This window comes from Dermacentor silvarum, chromosome 8 (assembly GCF_013339745.2).
Source record: "Dermacentor silvarum isolate Dsil-2018 chromosome 8, BIME_Dsil_1.4, whole genome shotgun sequence".
Taxonomy (NCBI): Eukaryota; Metazoa; Arthropoda; class Arachnida; order Ixodida; family Ixodidae; genus Dermacentor; species Dermacentor silvarum.
This window is the reverse complement of record NC_051161.1, coordinates 22,983,244-22,995,426: the sequence shown is the minus strand read 5'-3', so window position 1 is coordinate 22,995,426 and position 12,183 is coordinate 22,983,244. Positions and strand designations below refer to the sequence as shown.

The 12,183-nt window shown below is 50.7% G+C and overlaps 1 protein-coding gene across 1 annotated transcript in view; it reads right to left on the bottom strand.

The window, feature by feature from the left end:
* Nucleotides 1-3,339: 3,339 nt before the first annotated feature.
* The window catches only part of LOC119461995 (metabotropic glutamate receptor), a 246,909-nt gene continuing 238,065 nt past the window's right edge, over nucleotides 3,340-12,183 (bottom strand). Inside the window, exons 5-8 of the mRNA XM_049672386.1 lie at nucleotides 10,486-11,401; nucleotides 5,257-5,993; nucleotides 4,140-4,466; nucleotides 3,340-3,399 (exon numbers count right to left, since the gene is read on the bottom strand). Of these exons, the coding sequence (XP_049528343.1) occupies nucleotides 3,340-3,399; nucleotides 4,140-4,466; nucleotides 5,257-5,993; nucleotides 10,486-11,401 (2,040 nt within the window). The remainder of the gene's footprint in view (nucleotides 3,400-4,139; nucleotides 4,467-5,256; nucleotides 5,994-10,485; nucleotides 11,402-12,183) is intronic.

Here is a 12,183-nt window from a genome sequence, read left to right as displayed (position 1 = left end):
TAATTTCGATAGTACTATTGATTGAAATCAACCGCGCGAACTCACTGCAGCATAAAGCTTGGTTCCCCGAGTGCGTGGTATATGGTGGTAGAGTTACGTCTCAACCTGGACAAGCACATACCTTGGACGTTTCCCGCGAGGCGGTCCATTCATCAGCGCACGCACCGACAGCGACTGTGCGTGTCATAGACTGTGATGAGTTAAGAAAGGAGCTCGAGGCAACAGCAACCACCGCCATCCGTGGATACAGGTAATTACCGAAGATCCCTACCTAATCCTTATTTTGACAAGAATTACCGGGTCTGTCACGCAGAACCCGGTAATTGATGAAAGGGGTCATCGTCGCCCAAAACTGTGGGAAAAGCTTCGAGCTCAGTTTCCTAGGTGGCCACGCATGTTCAAGAATTCGGGGGCGGGGGTGTGACATTGAATGCCGGCCCGGCGGAACGGTGCGTCAACATGGGAGGGATGTTGCGACCGATTCAACGATTGTGATTAGCCGAGCTACCGTCATCAGATTGCCCAGTCTAGTCTCCTAGGGAAGACGAGGGTATTAAAAGCGGAGACCCGCGGTGTAGTAAGAGTGGTTCTGACGTGTCCTGAAATGTGCTCAGACATGTAATGAGCTGAGACATTCAAAGTTCTCCCCATGGAGTGGGCTTCCATATTTGGAACCACTGTAAATATGTAGAACAAACCCCCCTTTTTTTTCGCTCCTACTCCCGGACGTACTCATCCCTATGGCTGAAGGATCACCGGCCGAAACTCTACCCCGAGTCCCAACAATGGTGGGCAACAATGGCAGGACTCTTCGTTATCGCAGTCTATAACCCGTCACCGAGCTCTGCAGATGTGCCCTACGTAAAGTTGTTGGATAAAGTGTTGGTGTCACAAATGTCCTTGTGCTGGCAACAGCGACCCGAGACGCGCGGTTTGGCACGCCTGCTTCTTAGGTGAATTATAGTGGAATTATTACTTAAGCACGGATGCTTGCTGGGTTTCAAGGTCCGTGCATGAACTGAATCGAAGCTGCATAGACATAAAAGCAAGGAACGAGCACGTTTCCCTTGACACAACAGTTGCGCTCTACGATTTGTTCCGCAGCACACCACTCCTGCGCTCTAAACAAGTCTGCTCACGAATGTACATACGTGCATTCAAGGACTAACGATGGTATTATGGATACTAATACCGACAGCACTATTGATGGTAACAATATCGATAGTATTTTTACACTATCGATAGTTTCAAAAAAAAACTATCGATGCTATCGATAGTCAATTCACCGATAGTTCTGCATCACTACTCGAGCGTCGTCGTCGTCTTTTTCCGTAGCTGGCTGCGTTGCCGCTCATCGTTCGAGCGTAGAATTTCACATTTCTTCTGTCGTCGTAATGGGGAGGCCGCGTTTACGGGGGCATGAGCCATTCATTGTCTTACGTGACGGACAGATGTAATTTTGAAGCAATTTAATTTCGAAGACTCGCAAGCGGCAATGGCGGGCGAATGCTGCTGACCACGTCGCCGAGCAAACTCGATGACATCGAACGCAAGCGCCAACAGCGACGAGCAGAGAACCGTACAACGCAACGGAAGGAAAAGTTGCACGAAAGGGAAGGAAAAGTAGAAGGAAAGGGAAGGACAAGTAGTAGGAAAGAGAAGGAAAAGTTGTGGGTCAGGTACACACTAGCCAAACTTCGCTTACCCCCATTTTCTCGACCGCGGAAGGGCTGGTGGTATTTTCCCATCGGCTGCGTGTTTGCGTTATGTGCAGAAAACCTTAGCGCGTTCTGATGGGCGCCGTTTTACTCACCGATGGCAGTAAACGGCGGTGATGGCGTATGCAACGTTACCACTCCCCGCTCGTGGGCGGGCGACTTAAATTGCGCTAAAGGTACGCGGATTCTTCAGACGCAATTTTCTCGTAAACTAAGTCTTTTCTTGGCACGAAACAAGCGCTGCGACGTTTCTGGAATGATAATTTTATCGTCCACGTTGACCTAGTATTTCGCCTTTAGTGTCTCTTTAATGGCTAGTTTACGTACATACGTTTAGAAACAAACAAACAATCAAACAAACAAACAAACAAACAAACAAACAAACAAACAAACAAACACGAACCATTCACCGCCGGTCCTCTTATGCAGGACTCTCAGAAGGAATACCGTGTGGCACCAATCACAAGTGCATTATTGTAGAATGCAAAAAAAGGGAAAAAAGAAATGAAAGAATAAACTGGTATATTTTCTAGTATTTTTTGTCTTTTACGTCAGGCCGGCTGGTTGATGTTTAAATGATAGCTGACGAAAGTACGTCGGCAAAACGTCATCAGCATTTGGAAACCACGCTGTGCATTGCTCGAGATTTGCGTGTGCTTGGTAGCCAAAATTTGAAAGAACCAACGTGCTTGTCACGCACAGTACGCAAAAAGAATGAATTGAATTCTGGTGTTTTACGTGCCAAAACCCCGATTTGAATATAATGCACGTCATAGTGGGGGACACCGGATCAATATTGATCGGCGTCCCCCAGGCGTTCTTGCATTTCACATCCATCTAAATGCGGCAGCCGCGGCCAGGATTTGATCCCGCGACCTCGTGCTTAGCTGCGTAACACCATAGCCGCTAATTAATAGCCACCACGGCGGGTGTACGTAAAAAGATTGAGAAACAAAGATTGAGAAACTCACTCACTCACTCACTCACTCACTCACTCACTCACTCACTCACTCACTCACTCACTCACTCACTCACTCACTCACTCACTCACTCACTCACTCACTCACTCACTCACTCACACTCACTCACTCACTCACTCACTCACTCACTCACTCACTCACTCACTCACTCACTCACTCACTCACTCACTCACTCACTCACTCACTCACTCACTCACTCACTCACTCACTCACTCACTCACTCACTCACTCACTCACTCACTCACTCACTCACTCACTCACTCACTCACTCACTCACTCACTCACTCACTCACTCACTCACTCACTCACTCACTCACTCACTCACTCACTCACTCACTCACTCACTCACTCACTCACTCACTCACTCACTCACTCACTCACTCACTCACTCACTCACTCACTCACTCACTCACTCACTCACTCACTCACTCACTCACTCACTCACTCACTCACTCACTCACTCACTCACTCACTCACTCACTCACTCCCTCACTCACTCACTCACTCACTCACTCACTCACTCACTCACTCACTCACTCACTCACTCACTCACTCACTCACTCACTCACTCACTCACTCACTGTTGCCGTAATTAAACATGTGTCATTCTGCGATTCTTGTGCGTCTTGCTTCTCAGTTCACTACGTCCAGTCTCGTATCACAGCGCTGTGTACCACAATGTCCAAGAAGTGAGTGATCCACTACAACACATTAAGGGGACGTCACATGCTCGCCGTTGAAATTGCGGGTCGAGAGCGAAGACATCAATAAAATGCGTGTTGGAAGTTTGTGCACTGTAAATGTGCTGTATAAGGCGTATCCAGCCATAGTCAACAGTTCGTAGCCACTACGCGAGTCCCAAAATCTGGAGTTTGGGTCGGGCCCTGCTGCGAGCCTCTCGCAAAAAGTCGGGAGGCCTGAAGCTCGGAAGGCTCTCAGTGTTGGAAACATCTGGGCAAGAAAAGTTCCGCAGTCTCGGTAGCGCACGGCCAGACGTCAGGTCCGGTCTCATGTACCATAACATTGATACTTTTAATTGAAGAAGGCTGTGCGTCCGTGAAATGCATAGGCACCACGCCTACCGCATAGTATAATGAATGCGCGCAACCGGAAAATAACAGCTGAACTGTGGTGTTCTCACAGCTAACTTCGAGCTGCATCCATCAGCCACCCTCCAACCACCCCTAAGCCACGAAATAGCCTGAATTTTTTTCGCGGGTCCTGTGGTCGGTTTACTTTTCTGCTATGAATGTATAGTTTTTTTTTTCGTTGTGAACCCCGCCATTGACCCTTACCCCTGCTTAGGCCACTGAACCATCCTTTTCATTAAAGTTCATTTTCTCTCACTACTCACAGGTGTACGAATGCAGCAGAGTCCTATAAGATGGCCTCGGAATGGAGGAACGCAACGCGTTCTCGTACACAGGGGTCGTTCGCTCACCTGGAATGAGTTTCCGGTGCCGAAGTAGATCGGCACGAACGCGAGCCAGATGATGCAGGTGGTGTACATGGTGAAGCCGATGAACTTGGACTCATTGAAGTTCTCGGGTATCTTGCGCGTCTTGATGGCGTACACGGTGCACACGCAGATGAGCATCATGTTGTAGACCAGGGACACGAGGAAACTGGAGTCCTTGATGCGGCACTTGAGGATCACCTGGTCGCGCTTGCCGTCCGGGTGCTCTCGGCGCACGCTCGGCGGCTCGACCACGAACCACACCACGCTCGCCACCACTTGCACCGAGATCAGCATGAGCGAGATCACCACCTGCACACCAGAAAGGCAGGAATCGCCAAGGGCTACGCATGCTGCTGCAATCTTGCGAAAGCGCCAAGTACTACACGTGTAGCGCTATTCAGAGAGAGATAGAAAAAGGAGGAGGGCAGGTAGGTCAATACGTGCGCGTCTGGTTTGCTATCCTACGCGGGGTGAAGGGAAAGTTGATATAACGAGGGAAATAATGGGCAGGAAGAGAAAACTGCAGCTGCAACGCGCGTTCAGGGCTGCACATAACCCTTACAAACGATCACTTAACTAAGCCCGCTTCTTAGCTGAACCTAATATTACTACGCTCATAGAGTTGTGCTAGTCTCTCGACTCTGGCTCTTTTGCTGCACTCCTCACTCGTTTATCATTCAGTTTAGTTAGTTCCCTGTATGCGCACGTTGTTTTACCATTCTTCGGTTAGTAAATTGGATATTTATCTATCGGTTAACGTCCCCGCCTTTCGCATATCATTTATCGCTTTCTCTCTCTCTCTCTCTCGCTATACCGTTTTTCGGCCAATGGGACACTTCTTTCGAGCTAGTCAGCTTTCCGAGACTTCAAGTTTGGTTAAAGGACACATCTGCGCATTCTCTTTGTTAGTTATTTGACCAACATCCTGTTTCTTAGAATGCAAAGCAATAGTGATGGAAGTAGTGCTTTCGTTCTGTGAGAACGAGGGGGGGGGGGGGGAGTCAGCAGTTGTCCATTAGCCGCATTGCCCAGAGCCCCTTAATCAGGCCCTGCCGGCTGCCAGTAAGTCTCGCTGGCAATAGCCACACAGGTCACTGACCTGCGACTTTGGACTGATGAAGGACGGCCTTCGCGCCGAACGGCGGGCGCTCTCGAAGATGCGCGAGATGCGGTTCGTCTTCGTGAGCAGCGCGCTGTAGATGATGGAGAAGCCGAGGCCGACGCCGAAGCGCTGCGACGCGCACGACGCCGGCGCCGGCTTGAGCAGCAGTACGAACGTCATGAGGTAGCAGATGAGGATGCCCGACAGGAGCAGGTAGCTGAGCTCGCGACCCGAGGCCTTCACGATGGGCGTCTCGTTGTTGGCGATGAACACGGCCATGGTGGCCAGCGTGAGCACGATGCCCAGGCACGCGATCACCACCGGCACCACGGCGAAGATGGAGTCGAAGCGCATGTACTGCAGCGTCAGGTTGTAGCAGCTGAGCTTGTGCGCGTACGGCCAGCGGCCGTCGCCACAGTCTGCGCACGTGTACTCGTCGAGCACGTACTGCCACGGCTCGCAGCGGTTGCAGATCCAACAGCAGGTGTCACCGGCCTGCACGATCTTGATCTCGCCAACCCCGCACTTGTCGCTGCAGATGGACACCGGCACGCCGCGGCTGTTGCGTGTCCAGCGCACCTCGTCCACGTTGAGCTGGAGCTCGTCCAGCCAGCGGCCCACGGCGCGGTACTCGTAGCGCGAGGTGTTCGGCTGCTGCCGCTGGTAGTTGTAGATGCGGTACGGCGCCAGGCCGTCGCCCTTGGGGTCGAACCGGACGACGCTGCCGGCCAAGTCTGCGTGCGTGCGTGAGGGAGAACAAACGACGCTTAGAAAGTCAGGCAGGTTGACTAGAGATAGTCTCAGTAGTGTTTATAATGCATGGCAGTACTTAAGCATAAGGAACAAGTAAGCCTTCTGTCTTTAAGGGGTACTTATATTTTATTTACGACTATTCGTTTCGTGCGTTAAATGGAAGTACTAGACCTCTAAATACCAGAAAAAAGGAAGTGACAAGCCTCAGAAAGCCGTAAATTATTTAATAGCAGTTATACAACCAGTTTCGGTTTCGTTTCCATGAGGTTACTGTATTGTGACGTCACGACACAGTATGCGGTCACGTGGGAGTAGGACGTTGCGACGTTTTGACACTCGCTCCGGCTCACTCGGTCAGCCAGTATGCTGCTACTCGTTGTGAGGATGTAGCAGCATAGCAGACGACCGAATACACTGAAGATGTTCGGCTATAACGTACATCGTTTCGTTGCCATGTAGGATATTTCAAAAGGCCAAACAAAATTTGCACGGTCTTTTTTTCTTTCTTGTAACTTCATGCACTCAGGATGATCATTCCTGTACGCCTGATGTCGACGCGACTTTAACACATCATTCACTGCAAAAAAAAAAAAAAAAAAGACAGTTGGCGTTAGTTTTGCGCTGTCTGGATATGCAGCAGAAAACGTGGGACACGAAACGTCGACTGAGCAGTCAGTTTTGCAGCCACACTGCCCGCGGGCTCGTTTCAACTCAACTTCTCACTCATTGCTTTTGCTCCTGCAGCTTTCGGAACGCAGCGACTTCCAGAGCGACAGAACTCATTGGCGCGACACTGATCGATGACGCGGCGACACGTCCACACACCCGTCAAAAATGTATGCGTTGCGTTCTCCGGCACGTCGGCTCGAAAAAGCATGGCCTATACTCGCGGAGCTAGTGTCCTCGGTGTTGTTGCCGGATTTGAGAAACAGCGTTTCCGTCCGCTCCTATATCCGGTCGTGTCATAATAGCCGCTGTCCCCTTTCACTCTCGAAACTGAGACACATCGTTCCTTCCTTTTCTTCGCATAACAGAGATTAAAGAAAGGAGCGTCAGGATAGCAGCCTTCGTCACCCGTTGCATAACGCCGGAGGCTCCGTGCACCTATAGGAATGAAGAATGAGGCACCGAGGACGACGTTCTCATTCTTCGACCCTCCAAGCTCCGCGGTACAAACACCCATGCGACGATTGCTAGCGGGAAAGAAAATTTGATGTCCCTCTCCCTCCTTCACTTTCCATAGCGACTGCGAGCGTTTCATACCATCCGCAATCTTCTTCCGTCTTTTTCCCCGTTTCACATTTTGCTTTTCTTTTTATCTCTCTCACTTTTCGCGCTTCCGATAATGAATCTCCAGCCTCCGAAACGTGATGCCATCGCTCGGGCACTCTTACCGCGAGGAAATGTGAGCAACAGCAGCAGCAGCAGCAGTAGTCGACCGACGATGACGACGACGTTCGCATAGGCAACGGCCGAAGCCGCCGCCGTACGGCGCTCGCAGTAGCTGGCTGCGTGCGTTCCGTCCCCATATTCTCGGCGGCGCGCACTGAACCGCGACGAACGACGCGTGCCTCTCGTTCTTGCTTCTCAGTTTCTGGAGCGATGGAGATTTAATTTGCATGTATAATGGATTATGGCGAAGGAAGAAGTGAACTAAAGATAGACGGAAAGTAGCATACTGGAGACCTGCTTCGCCGAACGCAGTGCAGTCAGTCTTGAATCGTGCACCAAATGCTTGGCGGGCGGGCGGCAGCCTAACGGCGTGCTTAATGCTGAGGCGTGTAGTCGTGCGAGCGGAAGCGATGTATGAACTTTAAAAACCGGCGGCTCGGCCCGAAGGGTCGTCCGTCCTCGTGACGCCAGAAGACGTAAAGGTCATCGTTCTTATCTCAGCTGGTGCGAGTGTACCGCGATCACTTATATCATTCCTCTTCCCTTCTCTCTGACCGTTTTACCACCTTCCTCTTTTCTTATTTCGTTTTTCTTCCTACTTCACGTCGAATTCGCCACCGCGCTTTTTAATCATTATTAGCCGTGCCTTAAATAATTTATCATTTCCTTTCGACAGGTTAATTTTCTTTTTTTTTATTTCTCAGCACATACTCTATCAATTTTCCAACCGAGCTGCTTTTGTTAGTGCAGCGAGTTGAAAGTGAGCACTTGATGGATTTCCGCTCGCTTCGACGTGAGCCACGAGGGCCGCATTTTAATGGTACTTAATCACGCACACCGGCCCACTCAATGCCATTACTGTCGGCGCTGAATGGCACATGCGAGCGGAGCGATCACACGGTGTCGTATGCGGAATCACTTCGGCGATCGCGTTGCGTCCAGGAAAACCTCTGTGCGCGAAAGTTTCTCAAAATGGCAACCTGTACAGTTAGGCGGTCAAGACCTTCGGTTTTAAGCCTACGTATTTTAGTTCAAGGAACAGAGCGCTTTAGACATGCTTTAGATGCTGCATCGTGCCGGTGTACCTGCTGCATATATTTGCACCGGGAATTCCGTCAGCGCTGTGGCAGAAATCGGGCGTCGACGTATAAAATTCAGTGAGACAACAACGAGCAGAAAAGAGGGAAGGATGTTGGTCGGAGTAAAATCTAGACCTGGCTGATCACTTTGTTCCGGGTGAATGGTTAACGGACTCGAAAGATAAGAGACGACGAAAAGAGTAAAAAAGGAGGCGTGCGCGTAAAAGCAAGGAAGCCCGAGACAAGTGTCATTACATGTCACTCATTCCGCACGCCCTCAAAAAGAGCTACAAGAGGTCGAAAGCGGTCTGCGTAGTCTGCCAGAGCCCTTTCCTACGATACGCAACGTATAGTACACCGGCAAAAAGTTACTTCGATGCGTGAGGTCACGATAGTAATATTCTGCACTGTGTGAAATCAGCAGCACGCTTTTCGATAAATGGGGGGGGGGGGGGGGGAATGACTACGAGAAATGCAGGATGTTCTATATAGCCTTAAGGTGCTTAAGGCCCTTCGCCCGCTCGCCTACGCATGCGCAGATGGTGCGGGACAGATCGTACACGTTGAAGCGCGGCGCGAGCACGGAAATCTTCTCCAGACAAATATCGGTGCTCTGGTTGCCTCACAAAAATGAGAAACGATGCCTACCAAGGCAAAAAAAAAAAAAAAAAAGTGAGCGAAGGGCGCGCGCGCTGGCGCCCGTCTTGTAGGTTGAAATCGCTATTTCTCGCGAGGCGCGGTAAACGCAAGGCGCGCGGGCGCGAGTTTTCGCACGCCGGCAAGCGTACGTGTAGTCTGACCTTGGTGCAGTACATTTCCGTTTGCGTTATAACCCGAGTTCCATTTGTCTCATGCGGCAGTGCTCTATTTTTTAATCGACTATATTGCCGTCGGACGCGGGAGCCCCTACCATCTTTCAGAGTGCAGTGCCCACACGGATCTCGGAGTGGAGGGACAGGGCGGAATATAATTCTTGGCATGGCGTGGTGCGAAGCCTCGGTGCGTGCATTTCACAATGCCGTGTACCCGCGTTGTGATAGCACCGACAAGATGTTCCGCGCAGCTGCAGGTTTTAGATAATACTAGCGCGTTCATGTAACCGATGACGTAATCGTGCGATTCTTCGAGCGCCGCCCTATAATAGACGCAGAAACAAGGCTCCAAATAAGGCAAATTTCTGTATTAATAAATTAGACAGATCCAACACACATATTGTGATCTATGTGAAGCGATGATTTAGTGATCGGTGGTACCTATTTGTTGCTACACAAAGAAACTATAATTTGGTTTGGTTTGGTTCGGTTTGATGAGCTTTAGTAGAAATGACGGTGAGATATGGGAGGATTGACCAAGAATGGGCACACACCCAGTGCCACATACTAAGCTGTCTAATCAACGAATCCGATAAATATATGTCACCGTTCTATCAACAGGGCGGTGTTAGGGATACCTGTGAGAAGACATTGTATGATCAAGTTTTACTAGGTAGTTATTCTTTTGTTACACAGAACAGAGGTGGGCATACTTGGTCAGCCTACTATGTTTATCTAAGCCACTTCGCGGGTACTTTCACGAAGCCTTTGCATATATACAAACAAATATATCTAACACTGTCGCGAATAGGTGACCTCTGTTGATGTGATATGTACTGTTAAGTCTATTAACGTTGTTTTTCGGACCCAACAGCCAGGTAGACACGCCCAACCTGGAAAAGTGCGCAAATAAAGCTTCACTTTATTAATTAATTTATTAAATAATATGAACGCTTCCTGGTGTCATGGCAGCACTCACGTCAGGTTACGTACACAAATAACTACTTAAAATATAATCGGTCCCCCATTAAACAAATAACGGCGAAGTCGGCTTCTCCTCACATTGTTGTGGAAAAGTTTATAGATTTCATGAATGTTGCCATCACGGCGAGCTGCAGGTGCCCTCGCGTGCACCTACAGGCAACGTCAGTTGTTTTTTCGAGGCGCGCGTCGCAACCTGCGCTGCTCACCTTCGAACGTGACGTTGAGCAGATACTTCTTGTACAGCACCCCGCCGTCCATGTCGCGCATGGCGTTGCAGTAGAGCTCGTTCCGCGGCTCGCACAGGTGCTCCCACACCTTGTGGAGCGCGTGCGCCATGGCGTACACGGCGTCCAGCACGAACTGCACCTTGGTCTCCTGCAGGTAACCGACGGACTCGTCGAGTCGCAGGTTCTTGGAGCAGGTGGGCAGCGAGCTGCCGTTGCCGCTCCTCCTGGTGGTGGTCGCGGCCGCGCTGCCGGCCTCGTCGTCGTCTCGCACGACGCACTGGAACACGTCTTCCCAGTACTCCTTGAACCACGGGTTGCGCCGGTTGTTCTCCACCGTCAGGTTCCGCATGTACGCGTCGAAGTCCGGTATGAAGCGCGACTCGAGCTCGATGGTGATGGCGCCTTCGGCCACCTCCTCGAGCCCTTCGACGAGCTTCTCTTGCTTACCCCAGCCGTCGCTGGCCACCCAGACGAAGTCCTCGGTCCGGTTGGCCCGCTTGGCGGCCGCGAGGACGCCCCGCGCGTCCTCGGCCCGAGTGAAGAGGATGACGCCCCGGGCGGTGGCCTTGAGCAGCAGGTTCTGGTAGATCTGGTCGAAGGTGTCCGGGGTCGCCGAGTGCGGGACCTTCTCGTTGACGGCGATGCAGATGTTGCGCGCCCGGGCCTCCCGCGTGAAGGCGGTCATGCCCGAATCGCCGTACTGGCCCTCGGACGTGACGAGAGACACGTAGGACCAGTTGAAGCGCTGCACCACGTCCACCATGGCGAGCGCCTGGAACGTGTCCGGTGGTACGGTGCGCGCGAAGAAGTCGTAGCGGGTCTTGTCGCTTAGCGAGGTGCCCGTCGACGCGGGGCTGATCTGGGGGATACGGAAGAGCCGCAGCAGGTTGGCTACCTGGTTGGTAGAAAAAGACAAAATACCGCGAAGCTATAACGTGACGTTTCCGGCAGAAGACGAAATCTTAAGCGGCGACAAAGGGATGAGTTCATTCTTGATCGTTCGAAAGATTTCTTCAAATTCCAGCAGACGAACTACAGTAATGATAGCTTCATTCAAACAAATGCATCGGGTGTTTCTGAATACATATCTGAAAAATTCAACTTTCATTCTAAAACAAATTTTCTAATATTACTGTAGAGAAGCAAATAGTGAAGTACTTCGCGATTTCACTACTTACATCTACTAAGTGCTCTTGGAGAATACGTATTATGACTAGCTGAAGGCTAATGCCGACAATATGCCGTTGGTCACATCTCCCGCTGGTATGTACCGTTACTGTCGTTTTTTAATGCGAATAATTCTTTGCCTAATTCTTGGCACTTGGCGGCAGGTAGGCAAGTAGGTAGGTAGGTACCTGTCTCGCTTATAATGTGTGACCGACGGTATAATCGGCCTCGGCCGTCGAGCACAACAGCCCATTCCTCGAACCATCAGGCCACGATCGCTCTTTTTTTTTTTACTTCTTTATTGACTTTCCACAATCACACGCATGCTTATCTCGTTCCCAAGCTAGTCAGCTCTTTGAAACGCTCGGCACGTGCGCCTCGTGACACTTCCTTGTCATCTTTCCTTGTGACAGTTCGCGCCCGGAGGTTAGATTACACTATCTCCGGAACCAGCCAACTTTCCGCAGTACTCTCCTCGTAGCACACTACACAGAAATTGTGCGACGTTGT